This window comes from Vipera berus, assembly GCF_964194415.1.
Source record: "Vipera berus genome assembly, chromosome: 4".
Lineage (NCBI taxonomy): Eukaryota > Metazoa > Chordata > Lepidosauria > Squamata > Viperidae > Vipera > Vipera berus.
Genome location: NC_138206.1, coordinates 19440900 through 19458656, shown reverse-complemented (window position 1 = coordinate 19458656; position 17757 = coordinate 19440900). Strand labels below are relative to the sequence as shown.

Below are 17757 nucleotides of genomic sequence, written 5' to 3'. Positions count from 1 at the left end.
TAAGTCCCTGAGCCAGAATAAGAAACCAATTCATTATTGTTGTATGGTAAATATTTATTCAGTAGCCCTTTTTGTTTTGTTTCTGCCAATTGTGGAAACATAATCCAGTATTACTTTTATACTATCTTCCTCCAAACAAGCAGTAGTTTTCTGGGCAAAAATACACATGGTACCCACTGCCCTCATTTTAGGAGGCTAAGGGAGAAGAGCAAAAGAATGCCTACAATTCAGTGATGAGAGCAGGACAATATAAAGTATAAGTATCTAAAGTCATTACGATATCTGCAGCGTTGGGTGAACATGTTTTACTGTCCAAGATATAAAAAAACCACTTTGCATTAAAACATAATAAAAAGACATAATTTCATTTAACAATGGCAGACTGAAATGATCCTCTGTACTGCAGTTCCAATCATGGTTGTAACAGCTATGAATAAGTTGGGCCTTGAGCTTGAGATCAGAACCTATAACTTTTGGATCAGTATTGCAGATGCCCCGCCACCCCCATTGCAAATCCCCGCAAGGCCATGTTCTCCTTGCTTCAAGGCATGAACCATGTGAACAACTATTCTTGCACCAGACATCCTGAAATAGAGAAAAGAAAAGAGTTTCAAGTTGGAATACAGTCTTTGCTTAGCTTTTTCAGCTTATGCTGTGTAAACAGGTGCTGTTATTCAGTTTAAGTACATATTTCCCACAAAGAGTTTAATTCAGTTAGTTCAACCTCCTTTCTCTCACAAGGGTGTTAACAGTGTGTCTTGGGCCCCAGGAGGAAAAGATGAGATGCAGGTATGTCAAAAGGAAAGATAGAGGGGGGGAAATAAAGATTACTATGCTAAAGCTATTAAGTCAAAGTTGTAGAATGACAGGGCATAGGAGCCCTAAAATAAAACTGCTTTGTACTGGGTGAGATTACTGCTTTATCTAATACAGAACTGAATAGTCTGAAAAACAATGATTCTAAGATAATTCATGTATACTGCAACCATGTTCCCAGCCGAGATACACTAGAGTGGGGGTGAAGAACCTACAACTACTAGATTCTTATTATCATCTCAAGTGGCAAGTTCAAAGACTTTTAAGATCAAAGATGCAGTCTAAAAATGTCTGGAAGGTCATAGCTCTCCTACAAAGATCATTCAACTGCTTTTGAGTTCAAAGACAAAGTCTAGCAAGTAATGGTCAATGTTCTTAATATTCTACTAGTTTTCCCAACTGGGAACTTTATTTTCCAATACACCTTGAAATATCTTAGGATATATGCAGCCTGCTACTGTCCAATCTTTTGGGACTACATCTCCCATAATTACTACTTAGTTGTCACTACTGATGGGGGCAAATGCAATTTTGTGGTAGAAACATTTGGAGGCACCAGGTTGCCTAATCTCTAAAAAGGTTTTTAAATCTGAGTAATAGTTTGTGAATATTTTCTGTGTAGCATTTTACAATATGCTAAGAACAAGTACGTAATACGAGTTGTACTTCAAATGTTGCTCAGAGATAAATTCAGTATAAGACATGCTAATTGTCACTTACATAAATACACTGCAAGGCTCCCAATACAAACCCAGTGGGGGTCTCTTGTATTAAAGAGTCAGGGAGCTTTTGAGAGAGGCAGGGGACTTCAGGGAGATGGGCAGTTAAAAAATGTGAAATAGATCATGTGATTATATTTTGGGCACTTGACTATAATTTATGAAGTTTTTTGCTGGAAACTGGCATTTACCTCGTGTTTTTTTTTCCAAAAGCACCCATTGGCTAAAAAAACACCACAAAAAAGGTTGTAAAATTAGAGGCATTCACGTGGTTAACCACTTAAAAACTAGCATGTCTTATGTTACAAGGTCTGCTTATACAGGGATCGGTTATTTCCCACCACCAGTTAATGTTTTGGGTTTTTTTAACTTACCCAATTGGATGTCCCAAAGAAACTGCTCCTCCATGAACATTTACCTTCTGTGGATCAATGTCTAGCATTTTAATGTTAGCTAGGACAACAACACTGAATGCTTCATTGATTTCCCACATATTAATATCTTCCTTTTTGAGTCCTGCCTGAGCAAGTACCTGAAAGGAAAAATGCCATTATTTTTAAAATGGTATGTATGTACAGATAACATTTATATTATTTGCTGTAGTACCAGAATTTTATGAGCAGATCATGACATACCCACACAGAAGTAAAAAGCAGAAAAGACAAAACAAACACAACCTCAAAGCTAAAAACACAGATTCTGAAACATAATTACAAGGGGGAAAATAGAATCAATTTTTTAAAAAAAATGCTGAAAATCACACAAACATAGCTCTGAGGTATAGAACTATCTACACCATCTATCTAAGCGGAAATCCATTACTTTTTAAAACTAGGCAGTCGGAAGATATCCTCACCCTTGCAAAATTGTAAAGACAAAATCTATGAGGATATGGTTCAATTACAGTGGCCCTCACTTAAAAATTGCTCATTTGGCAACTATTCAAACTTACAATGGCACTGAACAAGTGGCATTTATGACCAGTCCTCAAAGTGTCCCAGTGGTCATCTGATCACAGTCAAGGGGCCAGTGACCAGCTTGCCATTACAATTTGGCAGCATCCCGCAGTCCCCATAATCTCTACATTTGTGACCTTCACTGCTGACTTCCAACAAGCAAAGTCAATGGGGAAGCCAGCAGGTCAAAAATGGTGAGCGCAAGATGTCTTGAATAACAACAGTGTAGGATTCACTTAACAATGGAAACTTTATTATTTTATTATTATTTATTATTCCAGTTGTTCAAATACAGTCTGCCATTATTTTCTCCAAAACTTAACCAGAACTAAAATGCAATGGCTCACTCAATTCCAAACCACCAACACAAAGTAGTTAATTCTACATTTTTGTAACTTTTTAGTTTTGTTTTTAAACTTAAGCAGGTACCGGTAATCTACTTGGGAAATTAATTTTAAATTACATTACATTACACTTCCACTGAAGACTAAATGCAGAATTAAATGAGCAACTAAATGAAGGTAGAACAATGGTAGAGAATGTCACCTTAGGAATAGCATGTGCTGGTGCAATGGGAAAATCAATAGGATCAACAGCAGCATCTGCAAAACCTGCAAGAACAGAAACATGAATTAGAAAAGAAATATTTGGTCAAATGTGCTTTGATTACTTTAATATTGAATTTTATTCTGGCAACGATTCCTCTATCAAGAGCACAGAGTTCATTCCTTAAAACGGATACCCAACCTATGGGCCGCGGTACCGGCCTGCAGGCTCTTGGCCAGTAGGCCGCAGAAATGGCTGGCCAGGGCACACACGTGTGGATGCACGTTACCATCCCCCCACTCGCGCTAGCGTTCACGGCCGTTGGCTCATATGTGCGGGCTCGAACAGGAACACTAGTGCTAGGGGGTGCGCGGCCCATTTGCACATGCATGAACGGGTGCTAGCCACCACGGGGGTGCGTGGCTGTGCATGCACATGGCACCAGCACATGTGCAACCACGGCTGCTAGTCCTGCACCAGTGGGCGTGGCCCTGTTTGCATGCATGCATGCGCATGCAGTAATTTTGAAGCTGCTCTCCTCTCCAGGTCACAAGCCCGGAAAGGTTGGAGAACTCTGCCTTAAAAGGTACTTTAAAAAGTCCATGCAAGAAAAATGCACTGAAAGCCTCCTCTTTTTTTGTTTTTAACTTTGGCTTTTGGCAAAATTCCAGTTTGTTGAAACTGCTTGATCAAAAATGGGTCCTACCTAATCTACAGAGAAAACAAAATGAGAAGAAGTCTGTCATCCACCACCAGTCTTAGGGAAATATATACATACGACAATTTCACCAAAGGGAAAGGCAATCCTCACCTACTATTCTTGCCAGTGGCTTCACATTCAGCCTTTTGGCTGCTTCTGAAGTCATCAGTACCAAAGCAGCTGCTCCATCGTTCAGCGTACTAGCATTGGCAGCTGTGACTGTTCCTGGGAAAAATTCATTAGGGAAAAACAATTTACTAGGAAGAAGAATTTAAGCACAATGCATTCTTCTACGATGGTGCTTCCCAAATCTGGGTAAATTGAACAAAATTGGCTAGAGAGAAGTTCCCAGAGGATGGGGGCTCCAGCACAAGTCCAAAAGCTTGGAAGAAAAAACTTCTAGTCCCGATGACCGACCCAGATTGGATCCTGTAACCAAAATTGGGTAAAAGTGGTTTTTCTTTGGGTAGCGACACACAAACCCATTATCCAATCACAGCAGGGGTGTATAAATAAGGGCCTTCTGTTAACTGGCTTTGAGTAATAAAGGAAAAAATTGAGAAGAATTATCTTAATAGTGTTATTGATTCCTACGTTAACCGGTGTCCAATGATGGTCATAAAATCTTGTTGTTGTTGTTAGTTGCGAAGTCGTGTCCGACCCATCGCGACCCTATGGACAACGTTCCTCCAGGCCTTCCTGTCCTCTACCATCTTCTGGAGTCCATTTAAGCTCACGCCTACTGCTTCAGTAACTCCATCCAGCCACCTCATTCTCTGTCGTCCCCTTCTTCTATTGCCCTCAATCTTTCCCAGCATTAGGCTCTTCTCCAGTGAGTCCTTCCTTCTCATTAGGTGGCCAAAGTATTTTAGTTTTAGCTTCAGGATCTGGCCTTCTAAAGAGCAGTCAGGGTTGATCTCCTCTAGGACTGACCGGTTTGATCGCCTTGCAGTCCAAGGGACTCGCAGGAGTCTTCTCCAGCACCAGAGTTCAAAGGCCTCAATTCTTTGGCGCTCAGCCTTTTTTATGGTCCAACTTTCACTGCCATACATTGCAACTGGGAAGACCATAGCCTTGACTATACGCACTTTTGTTGACAGGGTGATGTCTCTGCTTTTTAGTGTGCTGTCTAGATTTGCCATGGCTTTCCTCCCCAGGAGCAAGCGTCTTTCAATTTCTTGGCTACAGTCCCCATCTGCAGTGATCTTGGAGCCCAGGAAAATAAAATCTGTCACTACCTCCATTTCTTCCCCATCTATTTGCCAGGAATTGAGAGGGCCGGATGCCATGATCTTGGTTTTCTTAATGTTTAGTTTCAACCCAACTTTTGCACTCTCCTTCTTCACCCGCAACAAGAGACTCTTCAGTTCCTCTTCACTTTCTGCCATTAGAGTGGTGTCATCTGCATATCTTAGGTTGTTGATATTTCTTCCGGCAATCTTAATTCCAACTTTTGATTCATCTAGCCCTGCCTTTCTCATGATGTGCTCTGCATATAAGTTAAATAGGCAAGGCGACAGTATACAGCCTTGCCGGACTCCTTTCCCAATTTTGAACCAATCAGTGGTTCCGTGTCCAGTTCTCACTGTTGCTTCTTGGCCCGCATATAGGTTTCTCAAGAGACAAATAAGATGATCTGGTACACCCATCTCTTTAACAACTTGCCACAGTTTGTTATGATCCACACAATCAAAGGCTTTAGCATAGTCAATGAAGCAAAAGTAGATGTTTTTCTGGAATTCTCTAGCTTTCTCCATGATCCAGCGTATGTTGGCAATTTGATCTCTAGTTCCTCTGCCTCTTCGAAATCCTGCCTGTACTTCTGGTAGTTCTCGATCCACATACTGCTGAAGTCTAGCTTGTAGGATTTTAAGCATAACTTTACTAGCATGAGAAATAAGTGCAATGGTGCGATAGTTTGAACATTCTTTGGCACTGCCTTTCTTTGGAATTGGAATGTAAACTGATCTTTTCCAATCCTGTGGCCACTGTTGAGTTTTCCAAATTTGCTGGCAAATTGAGTGTAGCACTTTTACTGCATCGTCTTTTAAAATTTTGAATAGCTCAGCTGGAATACTGTCACCTCCACTAGCTTTGTTGTTGCTCAGCTTTTCTAAGGCCCACTTCACTTCACATTCTAGGATGTCTGGCTCGAGGTCAGTGACCACCTCATTGTGATTATCAGGGACGTTAAGCTCATTCTTGTATAGTTCTTCTGTGTAATTTTGCCATCTCTTCTTAATCTCTTCTGCCTCTGTTAGGTCCCTGCCGTTTTGGTCCTTTATCATGCCCATTTTTGCATTGAACGTTCCTTTCATCTCTCCAATTTTCTTGAAAAGATCTCTGGTCCTCCCTATTCTATTGTTTTCTTCTATTTCTTTGCACTGTTCATTTAAGAAGGCATTCTTATCTCTTCTAGCTATTCTCTGGAATTCTGCATTCAATTGGGCGTATCTTTCTTTTTCTCCCTTGCCTTTCGCTTCCCTCCTTTCCTCAGCTATTTGCAAAGCTTCCTCAGACAGCCATTTTGCTTTCTTGCATTTCTTTTTCTTTGGGATGGTTTTGGTTGCTACCTCTTGTACATAAAATCTACAGCAGCCTAAATCCTACATAGCTTGGCTTAATCTTAAACAAGCAATCAAGAAATACGCTACAAACTAGCACTCTGCAGAATAGCCATGAAGGCTTTGCAAAAGATATTCAAATACTGGAATCTGTGACACTCTATGGAAGCTTTGAAGAAGCAAGATAGGAAGAGTATTGATACAACTGAAATTTGGTATTGGAAAAGACTCTTGAAAATACCATGAACAGCCAAGAAAAAAACCCCTGATCAATCATTGAACAAATCAACCCAGAGTTCTCACTTGGGATACAAATGATCATACGCAAATTATCCTACCATATTTTCTGGCGTATAAGACGACTTTTTAACCCATGAAAATCTTCTCAAAAGTCAGGGGTCATCTTATACGCCGGGTGCTGAAACTTTAGGGACAGGGCTGGTTGGAAAACCTGGAGCGGATCTCCCATTTGGTCTGCGCAGGGAAAGCGGGACCAATTGGAGAAGAAGCTGCAGTCTGTGATTTTTTTACAGGCTGGGGTCTGGGCGTCTTTCCTTCTAAAGCTGAAGAGCAGCTGCAGTCTATCCCAACTTGAAAGGCAGGTGGGGAATGCAGCAGCCAGAGCAGCTGCTTAGCTCTAAGGACACATTTGACTCAGGAACTGGGCGGGCTGGCTGAAAAACCTGGAGCGGATCTTCCATTTGGGAAAGCTTTAGAGTGAATTAGGAAAAGTTTAATCCACTTGCACTGTTTTATGTTTACATGTTTGATGACAAACAGCCTTATGTTTATAAGTGACAGTTTTCCTACTAAGTACCTGCATGTCATAAACATTTGAATTAAAATTACCATATTAAAATCAAATCTGATGTTTTTAAATTTTTATTTGGTGTGCGTTGGAAGAGGGGTAGTCTTATACGGTGAGTATAGCCCAAACTCTATAATTTAACAGGAAATGTAGGGGGTCGTCTTATACGCCCAGTCGTCTTATACGCCAGAAAATACGGTACTTTGGACATATTATGTAAAGACCCAGCTCTCTCTTGAAGATGCTAATGCTGGGAAAGATGGAAGGTCTTGTAAGGAAAGAGGAGGAAGAGAATAATCAACAACAAGGTGGACGGATTGCGAGGGACAGAAGCAGTCAGATTTTCAAAAGTAGCTGTGGTCATGCAAACAAATTTCACACCACCTCCCTCAGGAAATCATCCACTTCCTCAGAACTGTACCCATAGACATTCAAGAGGGCGTCCCAGCTGCCTGACCAAGGATGTGCTAACATCCAGAGGCAACCTCATCTCACCTAATCTTTTGATCTCGGAAAAGCAAAAGCTAAGACAAACTGAGATTGATGAAAGCAAACATCCCACAGACAAGGAAGCAGAGGCAACATCTGGATATTGGCAGCTATCACAAGCAAACGAGAGAACTTTCATTCAACTGCCAGGACCACAAGCTATGGGGAGCAGCATATCCTGAAGAGAGTTGAGCTTGCAGCTTTGCCAAGAGTTCAGTAGCAACTAGAAAAAGGAACAACCACACTGAAGCAGCACCTCATCCGAAATATTGCATGAATGTTACTGCTACTTCATAGATTTTGAGACTTTAGCTTAAACTATTTAAAAAATTAGCATTAAAGGACTAACTATTAAAGACATGGCACCGTCCAAAGCCTAGAAGGGTGGTGTTGACCTAGAGCAGCGGTGGCGAACCTATGGCACGCGTGCCAGAGACGGCATTCAGAGGCCTCTCTGTGGGCACGTGCACCATCGCCCCAGACCCGCCTCCCCCCCCTGCAGCCACCTCACTAGCAGCCCCCCGGAGAAGTCTCGCCCCGAGCACAGCCCACGTGGAGCAGCACAGCCAAGGACATGGCATCCGGGCAGCGGGGAAAAGACTGCCCTCGTGCCCCTTTGCACGCAGATGATGCTGCGGGGTGTGGGTGGAGGGCGTGGCCAACATGGCGCTGCCGGGCCACCTGAGCGAACTGCTGCGGTGGGCCATGGAGGCGGTGGGTGGCCCTGTGGGCAGGTGTGGGGGTGGTGGTTTTTGGGCAGTCTCTAAAAGGTTCACCATCACTGACCTAGAGACTGTTGTTGAGGAAGGCGTGTGTTGCAGTAAAATATTCTGCTTTATTTGCTACATTGTGGTGTATCCAGTCCTTGGAGAACAAAGAACCCTCATATGGACTCAATTTAAGTTGTGATGAGTGCACCATGGAGAGACTTGGTTAGGGATAGAGCATCATGGAGAAGATTTATCAATATCAGACCTGGGCATTTTGCAGCCCGCAGACAGTCCTGGTCTGGCCCAGTGTTGGGGGCAAGGATTAGGAGCCACATGAATGGAGAGCAGGGCAGCAGTGCAGGAGTGGCAGTGGGCCGGCAGGGCAGTGGCGGCAAAGGGCAGGGCAGTAGCCCTCCCAACAATCCCACTCTCTCCTGTGGCCACTTGGGAAAAATTAATTGCCCACCCCGATCTCTACGCTCACTTTGAATGGAAAATGATCTGACACCACATACTTAATCAATCAGAAATGCAGGTATATAAAATTAAAATGCAATTAATCAAATCTGAAATAAATTTTAGCACATTAAAAATGGACATCAAATCTTACCATTTTCTTTTTGGAAAACCGCCTTCAATTTTGGAACTTTACTAAAGTCAACACGCTTATATTCCTCATCTTCTTTAACCTCTGTGTCTGGTTTTCCTAAAGTAAGATTCTGATTAGTAAAAAAAAAGATTTGAAATTTTGACCTCAAAAGTCCAATCCAGCACTGCAAAGTGCTGTCAGTGAGCTGCTGGGTTTTAAAATTTTCTTATTTTTCCAAAGGACAGCTGAACATACAAGGATCTTTTGCGTCATCTCGTTTCTTGCACTTTCCATTTCATGTTCCATTGCTCTAGCTAGCACAGGGGTAGGCAACCTCGGCTCTTTTATGACTCATGGACTTGGCTCAGGAATTCTGGGAGTTGAAGTCCATGAGTCATAAAAGAGCCGAGGTTGCCTACCCCTGAGCTAGCATATGAGTGGATTGATTTAGATCAAGGCACTGAAATCATCCATAGAAAATTCTGATTTAAATTACGTTTTACTTATAATTCTTCAAATATTTATTAATGCTGGAGATCAGTCAAATAAGTCAATTAACTGCATTGAAGATAATTTAAAAAACAGTTAAGAAAAACAATTAAAGTCCTCTTATCCATTCTACCTCTCTACTCTACTGGATTTCACATTCGGAAAATGAAGCATGCCACGTGTCAAAACAATTTAAAGTGGAGAAGGTATTGTATATTAATCCATACTACCTTTCTGAGAAATAGTAACAGGCACAATTTCCTTTGCAAATATGCCAGAATTCCAACCTTCCTTGCTTTGGGTATAGGACTTTATAGCGTAAGTATCTTGATCTTCCCGTGAGATAGAAAATTTCTTAGCAGTATTCTCAGCACAATTACCCTGGGGACAATGAAAAAAGTAGGAAAGATAACATACACTGTGTAGAGATCATTTATATATCCCATGCTTCATATAAATCACTTTTATAGTGCATGTTGCTTTCTGGGCAAGGTACTGTTCTATAAGATGCAGTTCTGCCCAACCATACTCTGGGCCAGCAGGATTGGGAAAAACCACTGCAGATAAAGTATAGTAACTTCTTTTTATTCAAAAAAGATTCAAAAGTATTTAAAAGTTTAAAATGAAATATAGCCGCAAGACGTTAGCTCTTACCATGTGGATCTTGTTGTAAACATCCGTCAAGCCATCTTTGACAATCAAATCTTCAAGCTTTACTCCTCCATAAGGGGTTGTTCCTCTGGTCATTGTGTAGGGGACATTTGACATGCTTTCCATCCCACCAGCTACCATCACATCCTGTTCAGAAAATTTTACAGTTGCTTACTACGCATACATGCATACACATACATACACACACACACACACACGCATGGGTGTAACAATGTGAAAAAAGATACTTGGAATTGAATCCAGTGGTACACTTCCACCACCAGAAATGTTTCCAATACACAGCAGAAAGGTGGAACACACCACTTCCAGATTACTCCAGAGATCCTTCAACCTTATGCAGAAGATTTTGAGGATGCTGAAATTGAAAAGGACCTAAATAAAGAGCCCACTGCACTAACAGAAGTCTACGAGTGCAAGGAAGGATTTAAGTTTTATATCACCTTGCGGGCACAAACTGGAAGACATATATTAAAATTATCAGTGTGCATGCATGTAAACAAATGTTAAGACTTATTTTATTTTACTGCAACACTTTTAAAAAACAATAAAACAATACACAAAAACAGTGTAGCAAAATAAAAAACAGAAGTACCAAATGAACAGAAAAAAAATCTAAAAATCACTTAAACATATAAAATGGTAATTTATCAACAAAGTATCAAATTGTACATAAAATGTTGTCAGTTCTTGTAAATTCTGAAATGCCAAAATATTTTTCATTATTTGATTAGTTATAAAAATAGCCTTTCCCAAAAAGGATAAATTACACATTTTTAAAAATTCAGTCACCAACATATGGGGTAGAAGCACTATTCCCAACACCACACCGGAAGTCAGCATGCCACAACACTTGTTATGGATGGCTCGTCTGAGTTTTTGTAATGTTTCACAGTAGACTTCTGAATTGATGGTCAAACCATGCTCTATGAACTTCACTAGCAGTACTCCTTTGGTGTCTTCACATACATTTGGTGGGATTTTCTATGGCACTACTTCCGGTGTGGTGTTGGTTCACAATAATGCTCACCCACACACTGCTAGACGCACCCAAGAACCTTTGAAGCAGTTCCGTTGGGATGTTTTTGATCACCCGCCCCCCTCCCCCATAGCCCAGATTTGGTGCCGAGCAACTACTCCTAAGGAATTTCAAATCTTGTAAGACATTATGACAAGTGCCTCAATTTGAATGGCAATTATGTTGAAAAGTAATGTAATGTTAATAAAAAGTTCCGTATCTGTGAGTGTCTGTCATTGATAACCAAATGGAGGTTTATTTTCAAATTGCCCTCGTATATCCACAAATCCTGAAAGTATACAATATCCTACCTGACTCCCACACATCAAACTCTGGGCTGACATCATAATAGATTTCATTCCAGAAGCACAAACTTTGTTGACAGTTGTGCAAGGAGTAGAAACTGGTAAGCCTGTGTCAAATAAAAATAAAGAAGACAATAATAAAAAGAACTGCAAGCAAAATGCAAATATATCACGAGAATGTCTCCTTTTTTAGCATATACAAATGGACATTGGAAAACTACTTAACTTCATCTAAAAAGTTTTTAATTCTTGAAATAAATCTGATATATATATCAAATAATAAAAAGAATCTTAGTACCGGCACCAAGGGTCGCTTGTCTTGCAGGAGCCTGTCCTTCTCCGGCTTGGATAACATTTCCCATGTATACTTCCTTCACTTCTTGAGAAGGGATACCTAATAACAATCAGAGAAATATTTATAATTATGAAAGGGATAGCCTTGTAACATAAATCCAATAAAGATTCAAAATTAATTCTCTACACCTGTAACCTGTGTTTCCTCAGGAAACAGGATATGCAAAATTCAGCTATTCAAGGGTAGAAGCTTCCAGAAAAACTCCCTCTGAAAGATATTAATCACGTGTACAACTGCATTCACCTGAATGCAGCTAGAGGAGTCTTCTGCTATCTAAAGCTCTGTTAAGAAAGCTTGGTTCAAAACTATAAAATTCAATGCACTGACATTCATATTTCTTTCTTACCTTTCAGATAAACACAGGGAGGTCAAGACTGATTCTTCCCCTTCAAGTAAACCAACTATTTTATATAATCCAGAAAAAAAAGTGAGGAAAAAAGGAAGGAATCTAGGAGCACATACTAAAGTATATACAGTTATAACTGTTATCTTTGGTGTTGCTATCAGTAAAATTGATAAGATTTTTTAAGGATAATTGTATTGAATTTTTAAAGAAAAAACAAGAATAATTAAGAGAGAAAGAAAAGCAAAGAGCAAAGAAAGTCAAAAATGCAGAAACAAACAAACAAAAAGAAATATAAAGAAATTACTTTTGACTTTCTTCTACAACAATTATAAATTTAAATTGACCTTACTCTGTTACAGTTTATAGGTAGTCTTTGACTTTCCACTGGTCGCTTAGTGACCAGTCAAAAGTTGCAATGGACTCCAAAAATGGTACTTGCAACCCGAACTTGAAGTTTTGACAGCTGCCCCACTCCTCCCACTAGCATGTTACATTACTGCATTTTGGGTGCTTGGCAATCAGCCCGCATTAATGACTGTTTGCAACAATGGCCACATGACCGTGATTTCGGATTTTGCCAGAAACCAGAATTCACTTCTGGCAAAAAATGTACCATAGTAAAGAATGGGTTTGCTTACTGACTAACAATCGCTTAACCACCACCACAAAAAGGTCATAAAATTAGGCACAGTCACATGATAGCCCACTAACTACCATCATAACTTACGATCATAACTGTGGGGTCAATTGCGGTCATAAGTCAAGGACTACCTGCAACTTTGTTTCTGCCATTATCATAATTTCACTTTTCCTGTTTCACACAATAAGTACAGAATGGGTTTCTAATCAATATTAAATTAATTAATGTCTTTTCTCTAATCAAAACTATCCATTTCACCATCTCAACTAGCTCCATCATTTTCACTGGTAAAAATCAGGAAGATTAAATAAAGGGAATAAAGCAAGACTAGAGCTTCTTTACGTACCTGCTTTTTCTATTGCTCCTTTAATTGCAATGGAGCCAAGGCTAGTGGCTGGCAGTGGGAAAAGGGAACCTTGGAAAGATCCTATTGGTGTCCGGACAGCACTTACAATAACTACCTCCTGATAAGCAAAAGCACTACATCAGTTTAACTAAAAAAGTGATTTCAGAATAATGCTTTAGATTCTAAGAATATTCAGTGCATACTGTTGGTTACAGAAGCAATACAACTCTATGTATTCAAATGCAAACATTAACCTCTCAGCAAAATTATAGTTGTTAAACAACCTAAACCCTAGAATAGAAAGCTTCCCTTTTTGTAAGAGTCTGCCTCAATTAATTCTCCCAAGAAAACAGAACTCTTGAAACTTACATTGTCTCAACAGGAACTTTTATTGGAAGGTACTGATAGCAGGAGAGTAAGGCAGGATCTGAGGATTTCCCGCATGAAACGTTACATTAAATGAACTCTTTCAAACCCCACCCCAAATGTCCATCCAGCCGGCTTGAACTGAACCAATGCATAGGTGTTAAGTTGTTGTGGGAAAGAACCAATAAGGCGCTGTTCTCAAGGCTGTCAGGTTTCTCTGTGGCTTCTCCCCATTCGACTGGAGATAAGGCAGATGGCTGGAGGCACATTCCTTTCACACCCCAAAGTAAGATACTTCAAAGAGGATAGAACAAAGCAGAGGAAATACAGAAGACCCCTAGGTCGGTCCTCCCCAATAGAATGGCAGAACCCAAAAATAAAAGCATAAGAAAGAAATACATTGAGGGTCTGATACTTTTGCTCTTTTGCGAGAAGGTCAAAAAGCATAATAATTTAAATGTATTAATAGCTTGAAGGATTAAAAAAAGCAAACTTTTTATGACAATATATGTGGGTCAAATTATAAGTAGTCTAGACTTCCTGTAGTAGCAAAAGCATCTGTAACATTATGACTTTATAAAATAAGTATAGTTTGGAGCCACTATTCCATGATATTATTTTAGCAATACTCACATTTAAACCACGTTGTGCTGAGTAGCTTCGGCTTGAAAATCTTAATGCCTGCAAAAGAGATTACAGCATTTATTGTAACATGGCATAACTTGCAGAACAAAAAGATCAAGTCTATACTACTGTCAGCCTTTTTTGGACTAAAGAGCATCCAGAAAGATATTGGGCTACTGAATCAGTGATACGTATACTGTTACACAGTTGTTAAGATATATAATGCTTTGTAATACAAAATGCATAGAAATCCATAAGCAGGCATCAAAGAGGCAGGGGATATAGAGTAGGAAACATGAACAAAGTTGTTACAATGAAAGTCATACATTAATACATTAAAATTTCCTACACTTGGGTAAAGTAACCCAAAATGACTGTAAAGCAGAGGATGAAGGTATACACTATTTATCCCACAGCTACTGATGCTCATTTTCCCCTCCCTCACCCTCTGTAAGGCTAGAATTTTTATTGACCTCTGCTTTGCCATCCCCTAGGGTTGTATCTAATTCTAGGTATGTCACACTATGTCCACGCAGGCCCTCTTAGTTCTGGTTGGTTCTTTTGGCCTGTGAGCTACACAGCTAATTGTCAGGAATCCAGTGTGTTTCATTAGACCTTGCATAGCAGCTTGACTTCTCAACTTGACCTTAAAGGAAGAATGCTGTTTTTGTTATTTTCCTTACAATATTTAATATTTAATTTAATATTTGCATTTGTATACCGCCCTTTCCCTGAGGACTCAGGGCGGTTTACAGGGAATTAAAAATCAAAACATACAAAAGTTAAAACCAATTTAAAAAGCATTAAATTCACCCTGTACATTAAAACCCCAGTTAAAAATTTTCCCCTCCTGATACACTATCTTTTCTTGTTGACCTTTCACCCATTTCTTCCAACTTGATACCTTTGTCTGGACTTAGCACTTATTTTGTACTTGTCCATTGATCAAATCTTGTTATTTACAGGTTCTTTTCGTGTGTGAGCTTCCGTGGTTCTGTGTGATCTTTCCTAACCCTGCATCACAAATTCCAAGAGTTTTCATCCTATTCACATATTAAAACGGATACCTGTAGGATTGCCACATAAATACAAATATTTTAACTCTTAGATTCTTATCAGTTAAGCAACCATTGCTGTAAAATGGCAAAAATGTCCTTGAGTGTTGCCTAGATGGATGAGTGCTGCTTATTTTAGCTCCTGATTCTATTGTCACTCTATGTTATTTAAAACTTAAAGGCTTGTTCTGTCTTAGTTTATTTGAACTGTTTTGCCATAGCAAACATTTCAGCACCAAGGGTTTACTGATTAATTTTTTATCTGTTTGCATAGAAATGATAAACACAAGAGTCCTATTCATAAATGATCCCAGATATAGAAACAGAACCACAACAGCAGCAATTTTGAGAACTACCAAGACAAGAAATAGAGAACACCTCTTACCAAAAAGGGGAGGTGTCATGTCTCATTAATATACCTTGCACATGGGACCACCATATGAGATTACTGCCTTTTTTATTACAAGAGTGGAAGCAATGAGCACTATATACTTGTCATTTAAGAAAGCACCTCAAGTCAATCTTATTTTTCTTTAAACAGCTGAATCAGAAGCTAAGAAACAAGTTCAGTCTTCTCCTAACATAAATACTATATGCTGCACACACTTTCCTCAAACAGAACTTGTTCCATTTAAAAAAATTAAAGCATGCTAAATATGTGCTCTCTAACATCACAGTCAATCCAAACAGACTGTGGAAGAAGCAAAAGATTGCCCCTTTGTTCTCTTCTCTTCCTCCTTATTTCCACCAGTCACTTTGTGGAACATTTATATTTTTCCAATAATATATCACCAGTCTTGGATTCCAATTGCTTTGTGGAAGACATTTTCTCCTCCTCCTGAAATCTGAGTTTATAAATTACTTCAGCAAAAGCATTGATGCATTTGAACTTTGGTGCTGGAGAAGACTTCTGAGAATACTGTGGACTACCAAATATAAAGGTAAAGGTAAAGGTTCCCCCGCATATGTGTGCTAGTCGTTTCCAACTCTAGGGGTCAGTGCTCATCTCTGTTTCAAAGCCGAAGAGCCAGCGCTTGTCCGAGGACTTCTCTGTGGTCATGTGGCCTGCATGACTAGGCGCCAAAGGCGCACGGAACGCTGTTACCTTCCCACCGTAGTGGTCCCTATTTTTCTACTTGCATTTTTACGTGCTTTGGAACTGCTAGGTTGGCAGAAGCTGGGACGAGTAACAGGCGCTCACTCTGTTGAGTAACAGGCGCTCACTCTGTTACGTGGCACTCGGGATTCGACCCGCCAAACTGCCGACCATCTGATCAACAAGCTCAGCGTCCTAACCCACTGAGCCACTGCGTCCCCAACCATATATACATATATATACATACATGTATACATATACATATACATACATACATACATACATATATATATATATATATATATATATATATATATATATATATATAATAAACCAATGTATCATTGAACAAATCAACCCAAAGTTTTTGCCTGAGACCCAAATTTTCAGGCTCAAGTTATCTTACTTTGGATCCATTATGCAAACCCCTTCTTTCTCTGGAAGAGGCTGGGAAAGGTGGAAGGAAAGAGAAGAGGGTGACCACAGCAAGGTGGTCGAGCTGGAGAGTGGCCCTTTGCTAGAAAGTATGGGTGAGGGATAGATCCTCATAGAGAAAAATCGATCTATCTGATTCGCTAGGTGTTGAAAACATTTTGGTGGCACATTAATCAATCAACCAGCCAACCAGTTCAGCAGAGACATCAAGTTTGGACACGCGCCTCGTCCCAACCCCCCCCCACCGTCCAAGGAATTTATTTCGTTGTCGTTGTCAAAGCAAGTCACGCTTTGCTTTGCTCTCCCATCAACGTGAAAGCGGGCGGATTCCCTGCTCCTTAAATGCAAGAGACCCGCTTCCATCCCTCCGGCAGACAAACGAGTCCAGAGGTTGCACACCTTACATACCGCGCAGGGAGGCGTCCAGTAAGGAACCCACCCCACACCTCTTCCTCCTCCGGCCAGCAGGGTTTTAGACAGACTTGCAGGGGTCTTCAAACTTGGCCCTTTTTAATGACTTGTGGACTTCATTTCCCAGAATTCTTCTGCCAGCGTGCCTGGCTGAGGAATTCTGGGAGTTGAAGTCCACAAGTCATAAAAGGGCCAAGTTTGAAGACCCCTGATAGAGGGAGGGTGGCGTGGCGGTCAACGACGAGGGAGGGAGGGGCCGCCCCAAACCTGTCACGACCCAAACAGGCTTCTCGGGGGGGGGGGCAAGACTCCAAGTATCCGGGTCTCCTCGCTACGTCACGGGCCGCTACTCACCAGAAGGGGCTTCGCTACCTGCCGTCCGCACTGCATCCCGGCGCCGACTTCAACCACCTCACCAACTGGAACCAGAAGGGAGAACCTCCGCCGTCACCTTCACCAGCACGACCGCCACGCCTCCTAGCCCGGCCAACGGGAAGGCAGAGAGGACGGCCGTCTTCGTCCAATCGCCCTCCCTTCGAAGCCACGGTCCTGCGGCGTCATTATTGGAGGCGCGCGAGAAAAGGGCGGGCGGTAGAAGAGAGCGAGCCTGTGGAAAGCGGCGGGAGGTAGTGACGTCAGACCACTGTAGAAGTAGGAAATTGAAGAAACCCGTGCAGGATTAAAAAAAAAGATTAAAGTTGCTAT

At 40.8% G+C, this 17757-nt stretch overlaps 1 protein-coding gene across 1 annotated transcript; it reads right to left on the bottom strand.

The window, feature by feature from the left end:
* Positions 1-33: 33 nt before the first annotated feature.
* On the bottom strand, positions 34-17571 carry ACAT1 (acetyl-CoA acetyltransferase 1). Its single transcript, XM_081327257.1, has 12 exons — positions 17407-17571; positions 14065-14112; positions 13066-13183; positions 11677-11772; positions 11385-11485; positions 10041-10184; positions 9617-9767; positions 8919-9014; positions 3849-3962; positions 3038-3102; positions 1910-2067; positions 34-585 (listed from the first exon to the last, which is right to left on the bottom strand). Exons 1-12 carry the CDS (start codon positions 17440-17442, stop codon positions 465-467), a joined length of 1248 nt encoding a protein of 415 aa, XP_081183383.1. The 5' UTR covers positions 17443-17571; the 3' UTR covers positions 34-464.
* Between the last annotated feature and the right edge of the window lie 186 nt (positions 17572-17757).

Bases quoted from the DNA above. Each gene is read 5' to 3' on its own strand.
- ACAT1 (XM_081327257.1), bottom strand. From the start codon at position 17,442: ATGCAGTGCGGACGGCAGGTAGCGAAGCCCCTTCTG. The intron at 13,184-14,064 runs GTGAGTATTGCT...TTTGCTTATCAG, and splicing joins CAGCACAACGTGGTTTAAAT to GAGGTAGTTATTGTAAGTGC. The intron at 9,015-9,616 runs GTAGTATGGATT...ATCTTACTTTAG, and splicing joins TGTTACTATTTCTCAGAAAG to GAAAACCAGACACAGAGGTT.